Genomic DNA, 20788 nt, shown 5'->3' with positions numbered 1-20788 from the left:
TATTTCTCAAATTTAGACACTCTCAAAGGATAGGTTTCACAGATTTTAAATTTGAAATTCAATTTCTAAAATGGCCCAAACTGTGACTTTGACATTTGCCTGACATACGTCAAAAGAGTGCTTGAAATGATGCAATTCCCTGTATTGTTTTGTTTGCCATTTGAAGCTCTGAGTCAAAATGTTTTTGTGAGGTAACTTCACCTCTACAAAAAGAATGATTATACAAATTTTTTTACGTGAATTTTATTTTTTTTAAATGTCAACGTCATGTAAATATCAAAATTTGTAAAATCTCCGACGACAAAATATGAATTAACAGATGGCGAGAAAAAAATAATGTAAATTAAATGTCTGATGACTTCCCATAATATTAATTGCTGTAAGTAAAATATATAAGTAATGACTAGGAACGCTTGTTCGCATTTAGAAAATATAACTGAACTATCAATATCGGAAATTGTGCGAGATGTAAGTTTTTATATAACCTCAAGTCAAGTAGCGTGACATGTCAAAGTATTACATTATAATTTTCTGCCTTAGGGGTACATGTGCACCCAGTGCAAATGTCCTGGACCCAATCTCTGGGTCTGTCTCCACCAGAGCTGCCAAGAGATCGGGTGCTCCGAAGCATCTAATGACCACAGCACGTTACACTTCAAAGTAAATAGGAAATGATAATATTTGAAACCAGTTTCTAGCTTTTGTTTACACAATTATTTTTAGGCACTTAATAATCATTGTGTTCACATGAACCTATCTACACATCGAATTTGGTGCTATCTTTGTGAAAATGAAGTGTTCTTATCACAGAGAAATAATGTTAACAATCACCATGGTGGCTTTGGGGCAGAGAGCGAGATTCAATCGGCAGACTCAACAGATGATGAAGAGCGGGATGAAATGGATTACACCAGAGGTGAGAAATAAATGAAATATATAAATTTCTAATTGTAAAATAAATGCAGAGAAAACAGAAATTAATTAATAGAAATAGTAATAATCATAATAATATTAATAAAATAACAATCAAAGAACATTATAATCATTTTATTAATTTTATTTTCCAGGTCTGGTCGGCCTCCAAAACATGGGCAATACGTGTTACATGAATGCTGCTCTTCAAGCACTCAGCAATACACCGGCTTTGACAGGATTCTTTTTGGATTGTCATAATTATGTTGATATTAATAAAGCGGGACTGGCAAAGTCCTATCAGAAACTTATCAAGAAGATGTGGAACTATAAAACTGGCGGTTACGTTGTACCTAGTGGAATTTTATATGGAATAAGAAATGTAAGTTGATAAATAATAGTACATGTCTTATTTTAATTTATATATATCAAACATTTTATACAATATAATATACAACTATAATTGGAATATCCAAATTAAATAATTTTTATATAAAACAACTCATTCATTGAATGTTATTATGATTAAAATATTTTAACTTTTGGTAATAAGTCGTTTCCTATCAACAGGTTCATCCTATGTTTCGAGGATACCATCAGCATGACACTCAAGAATTTTTACGTTGCTTTATGGACCAGCTGCATGAAGAATTGAAAGAAGCCTTGCCTGCAGCAAGGGACTTATCTTCTGTACAACAAGACCACGCGGATAAAATTGATGAACATGAAAGTAAGTAGATGAAGACTATCATTTAATTTAAATAATCATTTTTATTGTATCATTCTTGAATATGCTCATAATATTTTTGAACATTTTGGTTTTTTATTATTTCAGTCATTTCTGACCGATCAAGCCCATGTCCTTCTCTGACACCTAGTCAATCCGAAGGTGAATATGAAACATGCGACAGTGGAGTCAGTGAAAGATCTTCCCTTTCTGAAGAAAGCGGACAAATTGGACATCATTCAAGACAAACGTCTAGATCACGAAGTCCAAGTCCTACAATCATTCCGACTATTCAACCAGATAGAGAAAGGCTGAGGTCAAAGTTGACGGTTGTTAATAGGTCTCCGCCGGCTAATGGTATGTAAATAAATATTTATTTTAAATATTAAGATCAAGAGTGATTTTGCTTAAAATTTTACCTATTTTAATCGATGTTATTTAATGTAAATAAATTATAATTTCCGAAATATAAATTAGGCAATTTATAGAAAAGTAAAAAAATATTCTAAATCTATTCTAATCTTTTAAAGTTTGCATTTTAACTACGAATTATTCAAAATTTCAATATCCAAGTATCTAGAATAGTTTTCACAAGATTTTAGTAAATTTTATCTAGTTTTTGCTGATGTAAATAAATTATAATGTCCGGAATGATAATTTTAAATTGTGTGAAGAAAAGTAAAAAAATGTTCAAAATCCATATATTGCATTGTATCAAAATTCTAAAGTTTGCATTTCAACTACGAATTATTCAAAATTTTATCATCCTAGCGTATAAAACAGTTTTTACCAAATTTGAGAAAATTCTATCTAGTTTTTGCTAATGTAAGCAAATTATAATGTCTGGAATGAAAATTTTAAATTATTTGAAAATAAGTAAAAAAATGTCTAAAATCTATAATATTGCACTGTATCAAAATATTAAAGTCCGCATTTCAACTACGAATTATTCAAAATTTTATTATCCAAGTGTATAAAACAGTTTTTACCAAATTTTAATAAATATTATCTAGTTTTTGCTAATGTAAGCAAATTATAATGTCCGGAATGAACATTTTCAATTATTTGAAGAAATGTAAAAAAAATGTCTAAAACTATAATATTGGACTGTATCAAAATTCTAAAGTCCGCATTTCAACTACGAATTATTCAAAATTTTATTATCCAAGCATATAAAACAGTTTTTACCAAATTTTAGTAAATGTTATCCAGTTTTTGCTGATGTACACAAATTATAATGTCCGAATTGAGAATTCAAACTTATTTGAAAGAAAGTAAAAAAATGTCCAAAATCCATATATTGCACTGTTTCAAAATACTAAAGTCCGCATTTCAACTACGAATTATTCAAAATTTTATTATCCAAGCATACATATAAAACAGTTTTACCAAATTTTAGTAAATTTTATCTAGTTTTTGCTAATGTAAGCAAATTATAATGTCCGTAATGAAAATTTTAAATTATTTGAAGAAAAGTAAAAAAATGTCCAAAATCCATGAAATGCACTGTATCAAAATTCTAAAGTCTGCATTTCAACTACGAATTATTCAAAATTTTATTATCCAAGTGTATAAAACAGTTTATACTAAATTTTAGTAAATTTTATCTAGTTTTTGCTGATATAAATGAATTACAATGTCCGAAATGAAAATTTTAAGTTATTTGAAGAAAAGTAAAAAAAGTGTTCAAATTCAAAATACCAAGTTCGCATTTTAACTACGAATGATTTAAAATTTTAATATCCAAGTGTATATAACAATTTTTGATAGATTTTAGTAAATTTTATCTCTAGTTTTCTATTTATTGAATTCTATTATCAAAAAATGAATATAAACAATAAAAAACTAAAGCAAATGAATCCAAACAAAAACAACATGCCAACTATTTTATTATCATACGTGAACCGATTTTAAAATTAGTAAAATTCAAACGGGTAAAAATACCCGCACCAATCCTTGAAACGGATATTTTTACACGCCCCGCTCATTTATAGTGTATTAAATACATTTAAAACTTAAAAAAAAACGTTAGAAAAACTACAAGTGCACAGTGGAAAAACACATTTTTATATATTTTATTTCTACATTTCAGTAAATACAGAATACCTAAAACCACAATTCAGATCCATAATTTCAGAAGTATTTGATGGCAAATTGTTATCCTCCGTACAATGTCTTACATGTGATAGGGTAAGTACCAAAAAAAAAAAAAAAATACATATATGAATACTTATAATTACCAAGTAATTTTTTGCTTCTAGGTGTCTACAAAGGTCGAAACGTTTCAAGATCTTTCTTTACCAATACCTAGTCGAGATCATTTAAATGTGCTGCATCAGAACCAGAATACATCCACTGTGACATCCGAGTATGAACCGCAAGGCAATCAGGAAGGTTGGGTAAGTCTCAACCATGCCCTAACTAAATGTAGCATTATAAATGTTAGTTGTAATAGTAAATTTGTTGGTGTAATACAATGTGTAATGTTGTGTCTGTTTTTAGATTTGGTGGATATGGGGCTGGTTTCGATCGTGGTTCTGGGGGCCTGCTGTTACATTGCATGATTGTTTGGCGGCGTTTTTCTCAGCGGACGAATTGAAAGGAGATAATATGTATAGGTATGAACGCATTTTTACTTTTACTTTAAAAAATGGTTAGCTAATTCAATTTAAATTCTGTTTTTTAGTTGTGAAAAGTGCAATAAACTCCGCAACGGTGTTAAATATTCTAAAGTTATGGCTCTACCAGAGATGCTTTGTATTCATTTGAAACGTTTCCGGCACGAACTGATGTATAGTTCAAAAATATCGAGTCCTGTTAATTTTCCACTAACTGGACTTGATATGAAACCATATTTACATAAAGGTATGTACTTAGTAAAATTTATGCTGCACTTTTTAGACTCGAACAAACAACTATCAAACTATAGTTCAGTGGAATTCCTTGGTAATTCATTATTGTAAAAATGTGTATTTTAGCTATTTTTCTGAAATTTGTCACCTGGTCCTTTTTACCCCATGGACGGAGAAAATGTGACGCCCAGGGGGTAAATAGTCCTCTATTTTATTTACAATTTTAAAGAGATTTTACAGCTACATTAATCAAAAAAAAGTTAGATCCAACGTACAAATAATAATACACCTTATAAAACAATTAAATAGTGTTTACTAAAAAATTATTTATTTATTTATTCATTTATTTATTCAACGCCCAACGCAATAATATAAATTGTGTATAAATTATAAACTAAAGATGATATGTGAGTATTAAGAGTTCATAGAAAGATAGCTTTGTATATACATACATAAACACTTAATATAAACTACAAATATATTATATACAAATATATAACACTAAATAAAATCTAATAATATTAAACATTTAATGAACTATAAATCACTACTTAAAACAGTCATTTAAGAATATTTTTTCTGGCTTGATTTTTTATATTCGTCACAGAAGGATCAAAGATATCAATATCAGAAGCAAATTCATTTATTATTTTTTAATATATTGAACTATCGTAAATTAAATAACAGTGCTCAAAACCAATTCCGAATCTAAAAAAATACATTTGTTAAAAAATTTAGAATGTTGCCTTTTATCTCGTGATAACGATATTGTCCGATTTAAAGCGTCGGTTGATTACACATCTTTTGCCCTCTACTTTAAAATAGTATTGTTGAAAACCCCATAATTCACTTGTTTTTGAAATAATAGTGCTGGATATTTTTACCGTTAGTATATTTTTTTTACCTTTCCGTATGGTAAGTTATAGTAATCGAAAATAAAGGTTTTTATATACCTTAAAGTTTCAAAGGTTTCTGAATATTTTAACATGCCTCGTTAAAAAAAAGGATGTGTGTGTGTATGTGTGGAGACAATTTTTCGTCGACGTTTTAGGGCGCACGGATCAACCAATTCGAATGATTCAAAAAACATTCGATTCCTATTGATAGAAAGATGTGCTGATTAGTTTTTAACAAAGGCAGGTCCAGCCGTTGCAGAGGTACGGAGCAAAGAGTGCAGAAAATAGAAATCGAGTTTTTGAGAGAACGGAGAATCAGTTCCGAATGATCCAAAAAAATTTCAATATGTATTGGGAGAAGTGGTGATTAGTTTTTGGCAAAGTCAGGTCCAGCCGTTTCGGAGATACAGAGCTAAATATGCAAAAAATGGCAGTTTTCGAGAGAACTAAGCATCCGATTTGAATGATTCCAAAAGCTTTCTGCTTGTGTTGACAAAACAATTACTTTTGGGGGAAAAATCTTTTTTTTTTTTCAATTTTTTTTTGTATATCGAAAATACAGATTTTATTTTTAATTCTGGCTAAAATTCTAAAGGTCACTTATATACTTTAAATAAATAATTGTAATTCTTATAAATATTAGACAATGTTACAGGATTTATAATAATCTATTTGAAAATACTTGATATTCCTCGAACATTTCGTTACGGTACGGGAAGTTCCAGCAATTTGCCTTTCGCCTTATTACCGTTATTTTTCAACCTTCCTCTTATTTCAATTTCCAGATTGTGTTAGTGAAATCTGCACCTACGACCTGTCCGCCGTCATCTGTCATCACGGAACCGCCGGAGGAGGCCACTACACCAGCATGGCCAAGCACAGCGCCTCTGGCGTCTGGTTCGAGTTCGACGACCAGTTCGTAACGCAAGTTTCATCAGAGAGTGTTGCCAGATGCGAAGCCTACGTACTGTTTTACAGGAAGTCGCCGAGTCCTCGGATGGCCAATTTGAGGAAAATGGCAGCGGAATTGGTTGATGTCGAAAGGGCGACGGATATGTCTTTCTATGTGTCCAAACAATGGATTAATAAGTAAGTGATAATTGAATTAAGTGACTAGGGTGCATGGCATCGTGCCTTAAGACAAATTTCTGGAACTTTCCGTACCAAAAACTAAGTTATTAAAAAAAAACTTTGACAAAATTAGATTTTTGAGAAATTTTGAAATTTTTGAAGAAAAATGACTTTTTATAAAAAAATTAGATTCTTTCATATTTTTTTTTGAAAATTTTGAATAATTTTTCAAGCTGCATAGCTGATTTGGAGTCTCGCGTAGTCGTCTAACGTATAAACATTGGTACGGAACCCATATACGTGCTTAATGTTATAATCTTTATAAAATATCTTATAATAGGGTGTACATATGTCTTATGTTCATTTTTGAACGCCAAATGGCATTAATTTTTACTTTTTTTATTGGTACTCCGGAGACGCTGGCCTGCCTTTACAAAAATTTGACCAGGTATTCGTTTCGTCGTTACAAGTGTAATGTTTTTTGAATTATTTAAATCGGACGCTCCGTTATCTCAAAAACTCGATTTTTATTTTCTGCACTCTTTGCTTCGTAACTCCAAAACGGCTGGACCTGCCTTTGCCAAAAACTAATCAACACGTCTCATCCTTATTAATAAGAATTGTTCAGTTCAGTTTTTGAATCATTCAAATCGGTTGCTCTCAAAAACGTCGACGAATAATTGTATCCGCACATATGCACATACACATTACATCTATCATTATTTTCTTAGGTAATGTTCAGAAATCTCTGAAATTTTTCATTTTCGGTTTTTGGACGATTACTATAACTTAGCCTACGGGCAGTTAATAAAATAAATAAGATCTATTATTTTGTTATTAGGTTAAATATAAAATAATCTTTTTTTCAGATTTAATACATGTGCAGAGCCTGGTCCTATCGATAATTGGTCACTGTTGTGCCAGCATGGTTGTGTATCACCAGAAAAAGTCAGTTATGTACACAAATTAGCAGTTCCTCTTTCGCAGCCACTATGGGACTTCTTGTACAAGAAGTAAGTCAGACATTTTATAAATGAGATTCTTGTTTATATTTTAATTTACTATAACTAAGACTACAGTTAGAGTGAAGTAATTAAATTTAAAACTAAATCTGAATAATAAATTTCAGCTTTGGCGGCGGGCCCGTTTGCAATCAGTTATTTGAATGTGAGACTTGTAAAGAATATTTAGAATCGTTGATAAAAAGACAATATTATGAATTGGATACGTTTATGAGTCTTCATCATGAATTTCAGGTACACAATTTTCAAACTCTTTCAAAAATCAATTTAAAAATATAGCTGGGGGCAATTCTGCCGTAACAGAGCTCATAGGATAGCGTTGTCATGGCAACGTTCTCTTATGCTTGTTCTTGGTATTGAATATTATGACTATGTCTATTTGCGGTGCGGTCAGGCGTATTTTACATATAAACAAGCAAGGAATAATGTTATGATAACTGCACCATTTAAAATTCTGTTATCATGAGATTTTTCCTTGCTTGTTTATATGTAAAATACGCATAAGAGAGCATTGCCATGACTAGAGCTATTTTATGAGCTCTGTTACGGCAGAATTGCCCTATCAATTTAGGGTCTGATGCATAAAGTTTGAATAACTTATTTTTCTTGTATAGTTTATACTTTATCATTATTTTTTTACTTAGGTGAGCGAAAGTCCGTCAACAATCTACGCCCTTTCGATGGCCTGGTTCCGCAAATGGCAAACATTTGTTCGTGCTGCAGGATTCTGCGAAATTCCTGGTCCCATAGATAATCAAGTCATATGTAATTCAAATAATACTGTCAAGTCAGGATCGGACTATGCCCAATTGAATCATGCATTATGGAAATTCTTATTCGATATTTACGGCGGCGGCCCTGAGGTTATACTTAGGGCTTATATTGACTCACCAGTAACAAGTAAGTGTAATGGATTTTACTAGACAATTGTAATAATAATAGGATTCTGATATTCTATTATTATTTAGGAATAAATGTGATTGAGAAAATTCTATTTAATGTTTAGATTTAATTGAAAGCGATAACTTTATTTTTGAAATAAACAGTTGAAAATTTTATCTAAATTTTAATTTGGATTGATTAAGTCCATTTTTACACATTTTGGGAAAATACCAATACCAACTAGTTATGAACAAAATTACACCAAGGCTATAGATCATTTTCTACTATCAGGTTCAACTACTTTACAATTGGATGAAGACAACGACACCACAAGTACCTCAGACGTCTCCATCAACTTACCCCAAACACTGAAAGAAAGAGTGAATGCCAGAATAAACGCTCAAGGAAACCTTCTCAAAACACAAAGTTTACAAAACATTCCAAGAGTAACAGACTCAATCCCCGATTTAGTTGGAGACTATTCAAACTGCTGCCTAAAATTATCCCCCAACAACACAGCGCAGAGTTCCTACAGTGCATCAGACTTCCACAAACACATGGACGGTGAACAGATGATGAACGGAGATGTGAGCTCCAACATTCCTTTACTGACTTCACAAATGGGGGCGGCAAGACTTTCCGACCAGTGTCTCCAATCAGCAAACGAGTGCCTTTGCAACAAAAAACAGAAAAATAACAAAGCCAAAAATAATATATCAAACGAATCAGGAGATCCAATGACGAACCATTAACGATTGCAAATTGTAAATATGTATAGTTAAATTAAATTTTACCAAAGTTATAGAGAATCTATTCACATCTGTGTCAATTAGCAATGAGGTCTACGATTGTTTTATTCATTTTAATTTGGTTCAGGAAACGATTATATATTTATTTATATGTCAAAATATCTAGCAATAATTTTTTTAAGTGGTTATTATGAAAAAATAAAAGGTTTTGTCTATTATAAACCATGCTATATATTACCAAATACATAATATATATACAAACATTTCAATCTTTAACATATTATATAATTTAAGGAGTAATTCTTTTGGGATCACGTGGGAACATTGAAGTCTTGCGAATGTTGTCGAGACCCAAGTACAGCATAACGACACGCTCCATACCAATACCGCCGCCGGCATGTGGGGGACACCCGTAACGGAACGAGTCAATGTAAGCAGCAATTTTACTAATATCAATTCCATGATGTTTGGCTCGTTCAGTCAGAAATTCAGGATCGTGTATTCTTTGAGCACCAGATAAAATTTCTTCACCCCTCATGAACATGTCGTATGAATTAGATGCTTTGGGGTTCTTAGGATCTGGCATTGTATAAAATGGCCTTACGGCCAATGGATATTTATCCAGAATATAAAAATCGGTGTTGTACATGTTTCTAACTAGTTTTCCAAGTAATTTTTCATCAGGAGTTGATAAATCATCTTCATCACCAATTGTGACACCGGCATCACGCAACATTTTCAATGCTTGAGGAAATTGTAAAATTAGAGGTGGATCTAAAAATGTGAAAGGCTCCACAGCAAATTGTTGGCCAACAGCTGCTATTTCAGAAGCATAGTTATCACGCAAGCCTCTAAACATCTTTGTGAAAGTATCACCAATCGTATTCAATACTTCATGATAATGATACTTAAATGCCATTTCCAAGTCAAGACCAACAAATTCAGTTAAATGTCTGTGAGTATTAGAGTCTTCAGCTCTGAAAACAGCACCGACTGTAAACACTTTATCAAAGTCTGCTGCTATCGCCATTTGTTTGTACAACTGTGGACTTTGTGCCAAGTAAGCTGAGCCTTTGAAGTAACTAACTGTGAAAACATTAGCACCACCCTCACTAGCCGCTGATATGATTTTTGGGGTGTGAATCTCAACGAAACCTTTTTCAGTTAAAATATCTCTAAACAATTTGCAAACGCCGGCTTCTAATCTGAATATAGCTTGATTTGCAGGCGTACGCAAATCCAAAATTCTATTATCTAATCTAGTATCTTGGTTAACTCTAATATTCAAAGCATCTTCAGACAGATTCTTTTCTGGCCGGCTTGCATCATCGATTTGTAAAGGTAACTGAGGTTTGGATTGGGATACAACGAAGACTTGGTTGACTGATAACTCAACAAGTTGTTGTGTACAGCTTTCTATGTTCTGAGCAACTTTGACAACTTTAGCTTCAATATCTACAATGGATTCTTTAGGGATGTTGCCGACAAATTTAACCATTTGTTTTGATATTGCTTCATTGACAGCAATTATGCATTGTACACTATACGATTGTTGTCTCAAGACTAGGAAACACTGTTTGCCTTTGGAACGTGACGTATGGACACGCCCACGAACCCAAACAACTTTCCCTTCTAACGAAGGCTCTAAGAGTGACACATCAGTAAATACTCTATCAACGTTTTCTCCAGTCGATTGAATCATTTTCATAGCACCATATTTGTTCACTGAGTAGTCTTCTGTTTCTGCAGGTTCTTCTGTAGCATTTGCTGCTTTATGCTCAGCTTTTTTAGCTGCTTTTGCAGCATCCTTAGCTAATTTTTTGGCTGCTTTTTTAGACTGTGCTGCTGAAGCATCCCCTTCCATATTTGTTAAAATTTTTGGTTATAAATGCAATTTTATAAAAACAGTATTGAATTTAAGTCTGGATTGAAGATCACCTTGACATATGTTAATAAGCTTATTGGCGGTATCTGGAAATTCAAATATTGTGTAAATATTTTTAATCAAATAGACATTGACATATTTTAATTTTTACTACTGCCACGCAAATAATTGCATTATTTCAATTATATGCCGTAAGAAATTAATTAGAAATATGGGTCTTATAATCACCTATTAGATAAATTTATACATAAAAATGCCATTTACATTCAGAAACCCGATAACACAAACACATACAACGAAAGCACATGGAGCCGGGGCGAAGCCCTCACTTTGGTTAATTTTACCAATGTAGTGGAACGGCTGGAAGACATTTTACTCATTTTAAACTATATTGTTGTTTTCAACCAAAGGCACATTGTACAAAATAATAATTAATATTAGAATTTCTAGATATGGGGATTGATGGCTAAATTAACTATGAAAGATATGCAAAAATTTTAATTTTCGATTTTCGGCCCAATACTATAACAACCCTACGGGAAGTTAATAAAAGGGTTCACATAAGTTGATCCAAAAACCAAAAAAATACAAGAAAATAAGAACACAGTTTTCTAATGAAACAAAAACGCAAAACTTTGAAATGAAGATATAAAAACAAATAATTAATAATACAGGATTTAAAATTTGAATTGAATGCACTTGGGAAATAATGCTCGAAAATGTAAGATTCTGTAGAAAGGGTCTTGTGAACAAACAGAAAAATTCACAAACATAACAAACCAAAAAAAAAACTCAAAACAAAATTTTCAAAGACATCGTTTAATGAAAAACCAAAACATTAAAATAAAATGATAAACTAAAATTTAGATGATAAAATTATGTAGTTAATTACATGATTAACGAATTGTTGACGCAAAATCACGACATACAGAAATGAAGGGGTTTACAAACGTATTTTCAGGAAAGAATTCTTGGAAATTCTAGCCAAAACAAAATATTTTAATCAAAAACAAAAAATATTTTAAAAAAATTGAATAATAATAAAAAAATGAAGAAATCTAAATACTAAAAAGTTAATACAACAAAAGTTTATAATCAGAAATTGGAAGATTTACTTTTTAACAATTGATAATATTAATATAAATATCATGTATTAAAAGAACTGAATTACATTTATATACACAAAGAGAATTTAAAAAGCTAAAAACAGATTCAGCAAATTTTTTAAGATCATTTTTTTTTCTTTTTCATAAATTTTCTATGATCATAAATTTTTTTATGGTGCTAAAATATTATCTTTAAAAAGATCGTTCGTTGCTCTTATAAACGAGTATATTTTAAAAACTTCTGCGAAGGAAATACAGCAAATTATCCACCAGAACCCTTACTATTAGTGTGGCCGAGATTATTTTTGTACATATAAATATAATTATTAATAAGTGATTAATTTATTAATAAATTTATATGTAAAGTCTAATATATTTATTTTTAACCCAAACAACAAAAATACTAAATTACTTTTAATTTAATTTATCCTTTATAAAATGTCGATGTCCTTTATTTCGTATCTGGCACGAAAATGGCCGCCGTGACTATTTGCTCATTAAGTACCTGTAGTGACGTCATTGTTACATATTTTTAAAACCTATTAATATGGTGTAGAGACATTTGGTGTTGTTTAGTTATTTTTATATTTAGTTATTTATATTTATCTGTTTTAAGATATTTTATAGTTTAGTAGAATCACTAATTCGACAATTAATTTGTCATTAATGTATAAGAAATGTCGAAAAACAAAATTGTCGTTTCGAAACATGACAGTCCATCAGTAGTGTCAGTTAAGAGCAAGGTAATAATTGTAAATTATTGAGGATATACGGAAAATTGGTGTAAAGTTTTGATTTGATGCTAATTTGTATTGTTTTGGCTTTATTTGTAATTATACATATGATATTAATACTTTCTATTCGTAGTGACAGTTCTAAGAAGTTATCTGTATATTCACAGAATTATCTGACTAATTTGTTGTAATGATGTATATTTATATATCAGACTGTTGATTCGATATGAATCACTATTAAAATGATATGCTGGAAATATTACATCAGGAATTTGTATATAATCATATTTTTTAACTATATGTAGGGTAAGGTTGATAAATGGTGCCTCGGGTATATTTTTAATAAACATTTCCTGGTATGGTTAAATCGAACTATTTAATTATGTAAGCAAAGATTTGCAATTGAATTTATAATTGGCATACTTCGTAAAATAGTAATAATTAAATTGTAAGCTTTTGTTAAAGTTTCTATTAAAATTTTTGACTTGGTTGTAAATCTTTTATGGCAACAACATTTTCTGTATTACTAATGTTTACTTCTATTATTTATTTTGCACCACTTAGGTGTATTTAAAAAGTAAAATTTGTTTAGGTTATGCCAGTAGTTTTAATTCCATACTTCAAAAAGCTTGTAGCATAATGCCTTGCAAAATTATTTATTGATATCAATTTAATAAAGAGCATTTTATGGATTTTTTCTGATAACTACTAAGAAATAATGTATAAATATGATAATGCAAAATTTTTTCACAAATTGGGTGTAACCTCCAATGACAGCATCTTTGTTAACAGACTGTCCATCTTGATTCTTAGCTTGATAATATTATAAGTACATTTGTTACTTTTTGAGATTGCCGTTTTTTAGGTGTTACTTTAATAATTATGTGCGACTTGGTAATTAATAACTAAAGAAAAGAAGAAACGAAAGAAGAGAAAAGAACACTTTAATGGTACTTTCACTTTGCATTTAAAAAAAGCAAAAACTAAAATCGAATTATAATTCACCAATCTTTGTTTGATAGAAATAAGCAAATTGCTTTCATAAACACTGTATATACATATTTTTTCATAATTTCATATACCAGACACCCCGGCTGAAAATATATATTATGTTAATAAATAAACTTTTTTTTTTCTAGTTCGATGCAGAGTTTAGAAGGTTCTGTGTACCTCGAGCAGAAACAGAGCGATTTGAAGAATTCAAATCACTTCTGGAGAAACTACACTGCCTGTCACATACACCATTCCTCATATCTTATGTAGATCCAAGGGATAGCGATTTGTTACCGATTAACAATGATGACAACTTGGGCAGGGCCATTGTTACTTCCAAACCCATGTTAAGAGTTATAATCCAAAGAAAAGGTGAGGAAGGAAGATTAAATGATCTAGACTTCAATTATAATATATTTACAGTTACTTTGTATGGAATTTAATATAATATAAAGCAAAGCTAATAGATGTGTATATAAAAAGCCAAAAATATGGAGCTAAAAGTATTTAAATTAGAAAAAAACGACTATTTAGTTACTATCTAAAACCTAACCTAAAGAATAATGGATAAATTTTTTATGTAAATCTGAATATTGAACTCAAATGTATTTTATTTATTTTTTAAATGTTACTTTAAGGTAAAAAAAGCCATAAAATTGATACATAAGTTAAAAGAATATCTATGGTTAATAAAATTTTGAATTTTATATTATTATATATTTTCATTTTACTTTGTTTGCATGGAATTTAACATAAGATTTAAAACAAATCTAATTAATGTGTATATAAAAAGCCAAAAATACTAACTTAAATGTATTTATTTTAGGGAAAAAACGACTATTTAGTCACTAATTAAAACCTAACCTATAAGTAATTTATAAATTTAGATATAAATCTGAATATTGAACTCAATTGTGTTTTATTTATTTTTTAATTGTTACTAAAGTAAAAAAGCGGTATAAATGATAAAGTAATATCTGTGGTTAAAGATAAATCGCAATTTTCATCCAGTTTTATTATCAAATCTATAAAAATTGACTTATTTTTTTTCAGGCGACTCCCAAGAAGAACTAACCGGCTATGGCACTATGCGACCAAGGAACCTTATTTCTTCCATTCTTGGAGGGACCCCCGGAAAGGGTCGTGGCCTAGCAATATCAAATCCTCATGATTTTCGGCAAGTTTCTGCTATTATTGATGTTGACCTAGTTCCAGAAACTTGCAGGAGAGTACGGCTTTTGAAACATGGCAGTGATAAACCTTTAGGGTAAGAAATCTATTTTATGTATAAAATTCTTCTGTACGGGTGTACGGTTTGTACTTCTTCTAAACGGTTATTTGGGATTTGATAAATCTTTTTAGAGTTTATCAAAGGAATGTTTTAAGATTTAATGAACGATAAAACTATAGTAATATTGTAGAAATAAATGGCAAAAATTGCAAAAAAACACTTATCATTGTTTGACATTGAAAACATTTGAACTGCTACAAATGTCAATTCACTTGAAATTTGAATTTAGCTGAAATTATGAGCCTAGATAATATTAGAATATAATATACAAGAAAAATGTAATGTATACATTATTATTGCCGAAAGGCAGATGAGATGCGCCAGAAATTAAAATAATATAAGATACAGTCAATAGTATATGTTTCAATAGTATATAATTCAGTTTAATAAATAACGCAACAAGTCCAAAATTGCATATACATTATTTTTTTAAACTAATGCATGTTGCATTTTGGACTACTTGACTCAATTATTTAACAATACAAAAAAATATTTCTACGTATTAAAGAATGATTTAGAATTTTGTTTCATGTATCAAAAATTCATTTGTTTGGCATCGGATATGGAATATTTAGCAAGTTGATCTTAGATTGAAGAGTGCACATATGAACTAGATTTTACAAATTAATTTACCTAAGATTTGAACACAAACAATAATGTTTATTAAATAATTAGTAAGAAAAATGTACTTTAGAAATTATAATTGCCAAAAAGCAACTAATATATTGTACGAGTTTATTAAAATTATAGACTAAATTATTGAAGCAATTATGTTGTGTGGTAAAATCAAGTGTGATATTGTTCTTTTACCGCATTTACTATATTATTTTTTTCTGAATTTCTTACACTGTTTATGCTAAGACCATAAATAAGTCACAAAGGCTGGACATCAAATAGGATATTAAAAAGAATAGGATAGGATATTAATAAAAATGGAACTTTTGAATTGTAGACGTGGGTACAGGACAACGACTGCCGGGTCATCTAGTATATATATATATATAAAAAATTATAAATCAAAAACATTATATCGAATAATTTATTATAAATATATCCTTTCTTCTCTAGATTTTATATTCGCGATGGTACGTCAGTGCGAGTAACTTCCGCCGGCCTAGAAAAGCAACCAGGAATATTTATATCCAGGCTAGTCCCCGGAGGCCTAGCCGAAAGCACCGGTTTATTGGCAGTAAACGATGAAGTGTTAGAAGTAAATGGAATCGAAGTAGCTGGCAAAACTCTGGACCAAGTCACAGACATGATGGTGGCCAACAGTTCTAATTTAATAGTCACAGTTAAACCAGCGAATCAACGAACTGTTGCGCCCCACAGGGGCTCTTTCTCCAGAACTAGTCAGTTGTCAAACGGATCGCAACAATCACAACCAACGACAGGCTCTGACACAGAGGACAGGTAATAATAGTAATAGACACATGAAAATAATCTCAAGGGATTGTATCTTATTATTTTGGTTGCGTGTGGTTTTTTCTAGATTTGACCAAGATGAGATATTAGACTTAACCAGTGGTGGCCTTGATGATAGTTCCGTCACATCACCTTCCACGCCTATTAAAAACAATGATGGAGTTCTGCATCTGTAGTAAAGTAGTGTTAATATGCAATCAATTAAGTATTATATTATTATAATAATTCCATCCAATGAACCATTCCATATCATTGAAAGTATCATTAAAAGACAATAAATTATGTTGGCATATCAATTATTATGAGGCAATGTTGGAAAAGTATTAACGATTGAATGATATATTTTATGTATTCACTATTATATAGATTTGTATACTTATGTAGTTGATAAGGAATAATATTTTTAAATATATATTATTTATAGTTGCAATGTGAATTTGAATTTTAGGTTATAATGATATGAATTGAATGAAAATCGGATTTCTTTGGAGATATTTGCATATACAGATGTAAATCTTCTATAACACTGAAGGATTTTTCTTAAATCTATCAAATACTTTTTATTTACAAGTTTTTTGGAGTATATACAGGAATAGTTACAAAAAAACATCATGCATGTCGAAAACAATCAATTTGAATAACATAAGATACATCATATGGTAATAATTTCAAAATTGAATATATATATATATATATATATATATATATATATATATCTATGTATTAATCCATTATTTTATATGTTGTTATATTATTAGTGATAGTTGCTGATAAAATTAAAATTTATAAATAACTTTTTGTTAAATGATAAAATGAAAATATTGCGAAAACACATAAATAATTATTTTTTGCTTGCAATATAATTTATAAAAGTATATAAAGGTATTTATAAAGATGTAAAATTTTCCGTCTAACGTTCTCTCAAAAAATTTGTTTTTGCCAGAAAATCTGATTTGCTCATTTTACATTTTCTCGACATTTCAAGTCATTCTGCAGTAAATAAGACCAAATTGTGGGAAAAGTATGTGTGTGTGTGTATGTATGTATGTATGTATGTGTGGGCGTGAGTCGAGTCGTTTTTACCTTTTGTCGGCGTTTTTTCAAAAGTTTATAAGCCATTCGAAAAGCTTTGGTTAATTTTTTTTTGATACAATCAGCTCACCTGTTTCTTCAAAATTAATACAAAAGCGCAAAAATTTTTGCTCACGCTTTTGCCAAAAATCCTGAATCGATTTTGATAATACAAAAACTATCGAAAAAAAATTATTTTGGAAATCGTGCAAACCAGTTTTTTATAAAGATCGGCCAGACCGTTTCTTTGCGATTGTTAGTCAAATTTTTGTTTCGACGATTTTAATTAATTTTTGTACGGCGAATTAGTAATATCCTAAAATATTGTAGGGCTGTGGAAGCCCAGTGGTTTAGTTATAAAAATTAATTAAAATTTAAATTAAGCGGCTTTCAGAAAATACTCCTTGTGTATATTATATTAGTCGAGTTTTTTCTTCATTAATATGTAATAAAACTAGTGGTGCATGGCAACGTGCCACAAGGCAAATTGCTGGAACTTCCCGTACCGACAACTGGATTATTAAAAAAAACTTTGACAAAAATAGATTTTTGAGAAATTTGGAAATTTTTGAAAAAAATTGACTCTTGAAAAATTTGATTTGATTGAAATCGTCGACGAAAATTTGTATCCGCACACACACACATACATCCATTTTTCCTAAGGTGTGCCAAAATGCTCAAAAATTTTCATTTTCGATTTTTTTGCAATTACTTTACTTTACCCTACATGAAGTTAATACTCACACTAATACTAATGAATTAAATGTTGATTTCTTATTGGGTAATTTTTTTACTCATGTCGGAAAGTTCATACAACTTGCCTTAAGGCAAAATGCTACTTGCACCAGTTTGTTAACATTTTGATGATAATTTCCTTGATCCTCCTAATTTACAAACAATTACCTTTTTTTACCAAGTTCTCAGTTGTGGTCATTTTTGCATCAATGGTCTTCTTAAAAATCTCAAAATCATATTCAGGGGAATTATTTTATTCCTAACAACCTCATTGTTCCTTATCTATCCCTTCTATCCTTCAATACTTCCGTTTCCTGATCCAACCGTTTTTTCAAAAAATTTCTAATACAAAATGTTTTTTGTTTGATGTTCAACATAATTAATTATAGTTTAAAACAGTGTTCAATTAAAAATGTCGTCAAAAATCTTTTCCAAATTCAGTAAGAATTATTACACGTGGGTTCCGAAAATCGAAACAAAATGCAATCATATTTATTTGGAAACAAGTAAACAAAATTGAAAATGTGTTAACGATGTTAAATTTTTTGTGAAATCAAATTTCGTTCGTATATATTGTGTCCCTAACATGATTTGTGAGTATACTGCATTGATATAATATATGATAGATTTAATGACTTAGGAGCTGCTCCTCTACGGGGGCTCCTTTTACGAAAAATTTCAAATTTCAATTTGACATAAGTCAAAATTTGGAATCGTTTTTGAATAAATTAACAGTTAGTTTTAGATTTAGGACAATGAAATTAAAATTAGTAATACTAAATTTAAATTTAATCAGCTGGTAACTACTTATGGGACCTGTAATAAAGTAATAACTAGATGTGAGTGGCAATTTGCTTTATGGCAAGTTGCATGAACTTCCGGACACGTGTAAATAGTAAATGAAAAATATATATTAATATTAATGAAAAATTTTAATATATTAGTTTATGATTGATTTATAAGCATACTCAGTTGATGTAGGGCACATTTGAATATTTTTGATAAAAAGTTCAAATTTTACACATTATTGAGCGAAAATCGAGCATGAGACTAATATGTTCTACGAGCACCGGCCAAATTTAAATGCAATTCGATGCGAAACGATGACGACTTGCAAAAATCAAAATTCAGTCAGTAATTAATTCTTAGAAATGCTTTTTTTTGCCAAAAATTCCGACGTGTTAATTTTATCCTTTTCTCAACGTTTCAAGTCATTCTGAAACGTTTGAGACCTAAATTAAGAAAAGTGTGTATATGTGTCGAAATTAGACCTTTCGTCGACTTGCAATAATCAAAATTCAATCAATAATTCTTAGAAATGCTTTTTTTGCCAAAAATTCCGATTCGCTAATTTTATGTTTTCTCGACGTTTCAAGTCATTCTGAAACGTTTGAGGCTCAAATTAAGAAATTCGACCTTTTGTTGACATTTTCTCAAAAACGGCTCGACCGATTTTAAAAATTTGAATGCCATTCGAGGGAAATCGATGATGACTCGTAATAATTAATTTTGCAAAAAGATCGGCAGAGCCGTTTCTTTGTAATTACAAGTGCAAAATTTGTCATCGACGTTCTGACAAAAAATTCAGAAAGTTTAGTTGGAAATCGGCTGATTGGTTTTTGGTAAAGATCAACCGGACAGTTTCTTGAAATTGTTGAAAAAAAAATTATTTGTAGATTTTTATGGAAGTTTTCATCAAATCTAAATTGTTATTGCACAAGTTGATTTTTTGGAAGTTCATGCAAATAGCCAAGAAGCAAAATGCCACTTACACCTAGTAAAATTTTGTGTGAAATTAAACATGTCGAATTAAATTTTAAACGTAAACAAAAAATATTTTTCAGATTATTTTTGACTGTAAATTTTTCATTAAAATGCAAAATTTACGTTTGGAATGCATTTTATTGACGTTTTTTTGTAAATACTCAACTTTGTGAATTCTTCAGATAAATATCAGTAGAATGTGTAAAAATGATATAAGATGATAAAGACATTCCAATTGTTTGAATCAGTTTTAAATTTAGATTATATTTAATATAATAAACTACTACATCACTAGTGCCAATTGCAGGAACTTCCCGTAATTTTGATCATATTTGACCGCCAAATGGCATTTTTTTAAAAAAAAAAATCATTAGACCTTCAAAATTGCTGAACTTGCTCTTCCAAAAATTCAACCAATTCTTCATTACGTCAATACAAATAAAATGTTTTTTGAATCATTCAAATCGGTTGCTCGGTTCTCTCAAAAACACTCTTTACTCCGTATCTCCAAAACACCTGGACTTGCCTTTGCCAGAAACTAATCAGCACGTCTCCTTGTCAATAGTTCAAATCGAATAATTCGTGCTCTCGAAATCGTCGACAAAAATTTGTATTTAAACGTAACGTCCATCTAGTGGTTCTAGTCATCTAGTGATCTTACGATTTAGATATT

At 30.2% G+C, this 20788-nt stretch overlaps 3 protein-coding genes across 3 annotated transcripts; 2 read left to right on the top strand and 1 right to left on the bottom strand.

Moving 5' to 3' along the window:
- The first annotated feature begins 242 nt into the window (after positions 1-242).
- LOC113363779 (ubiquitin carboxyl-terminal hydrolase 20-like) lies at positions 243-9279 on the top strand. Its single transcript, XM_026606265.1, has 15 exons — positions 243-468; positions 541-660; positions 724-916; positions 1068-1294; positions 1483-1642; positions 1748-1996; positions 3732-3829; positions 3901-4038; positions 4142-4257; positions 4326-4504; positions 6173-6476; positions 7328-7471; positions 7588-7714; positions 8125-8380; positions 8654-9279. The coding sequence occupies exons 1-15, from the start codon at positions 400-402 to the stop codon at positions 9112-9114; spliced, it is 2841 nt and encodes a 946-aa protein (XP_026462050.1). The 5' UTR covers positions 243-399; the 3' UTR covers positions 9115-9279.
- Positions 9280-9333: 54 nt separating this feature from the next.
- Positions 9334-11314, bottom strand: LOC113363790 (aspartate--tRNA ligase, cytoplasmic-like). The gene is made up of 2 exons (XM_026606274.1): positions 11225-11314; positions 9334-11082 (listed from the first exon to the last, which is right to left on the bottom strand). Exon 2 carries the CDS (start codon positions 10973-10975, stop codon positions 9401-9403), a length of 1575 nt encoding a protein of 524 aa, XP_026462059.1. The 5' UTR covers positions 10976-11082; positions 11225-11314; the 3' UTR covers positions 9334-9400.
- A 1308-nt stretch (positions 11315-12622) lies between these two features.
- On the top strand, positions 12623-16850 carry LOC113363805 (partitioning defective protein 6-like). Its single transcript, XM_026606288.1, has 5 exons — positions 12623-12845; positions 13976-14201; positions 14883-15096; positions 16189-16533; positions 16613-16850. Exons 1-5 carry the CDS (start codon positions 12780-12782, stop codon positions 16719-16721), a joined length of 960 nt encoding a protein of 319 aa, XP_026462073.1. The 5' UTR covers positions 12623-12779; the 3' UTR covers positions 16722-16850.
- Positions 16851-20788: the final 3938 nt, after the last annotated feature.

The sequence above is a fragment of the Ctenocephalides felis genome, unplaced genomic scaffold, assembly GCF_003426905.1.
Source record: "Ctenocephalides felis isolate EL2017-DRISC unplaced genomic scaffold, ASM342690v1 CF-g0.4_SCAFFOLD_00845, whole genome shotgun sequence".
Taxonomy (NCBI): domain Eukaryota; kingdom Metazoa; phylum Arthropoda; class Insecta; order Siphonaptera; family Pulicidae; genus Ctenocephalides; species Ctenocephalides felis.
The sequence above is the reverse complement of the archived record's forward strand: the minus strand, read 5'-3'. Positions and strand labels throughout refer to the sequence as shown.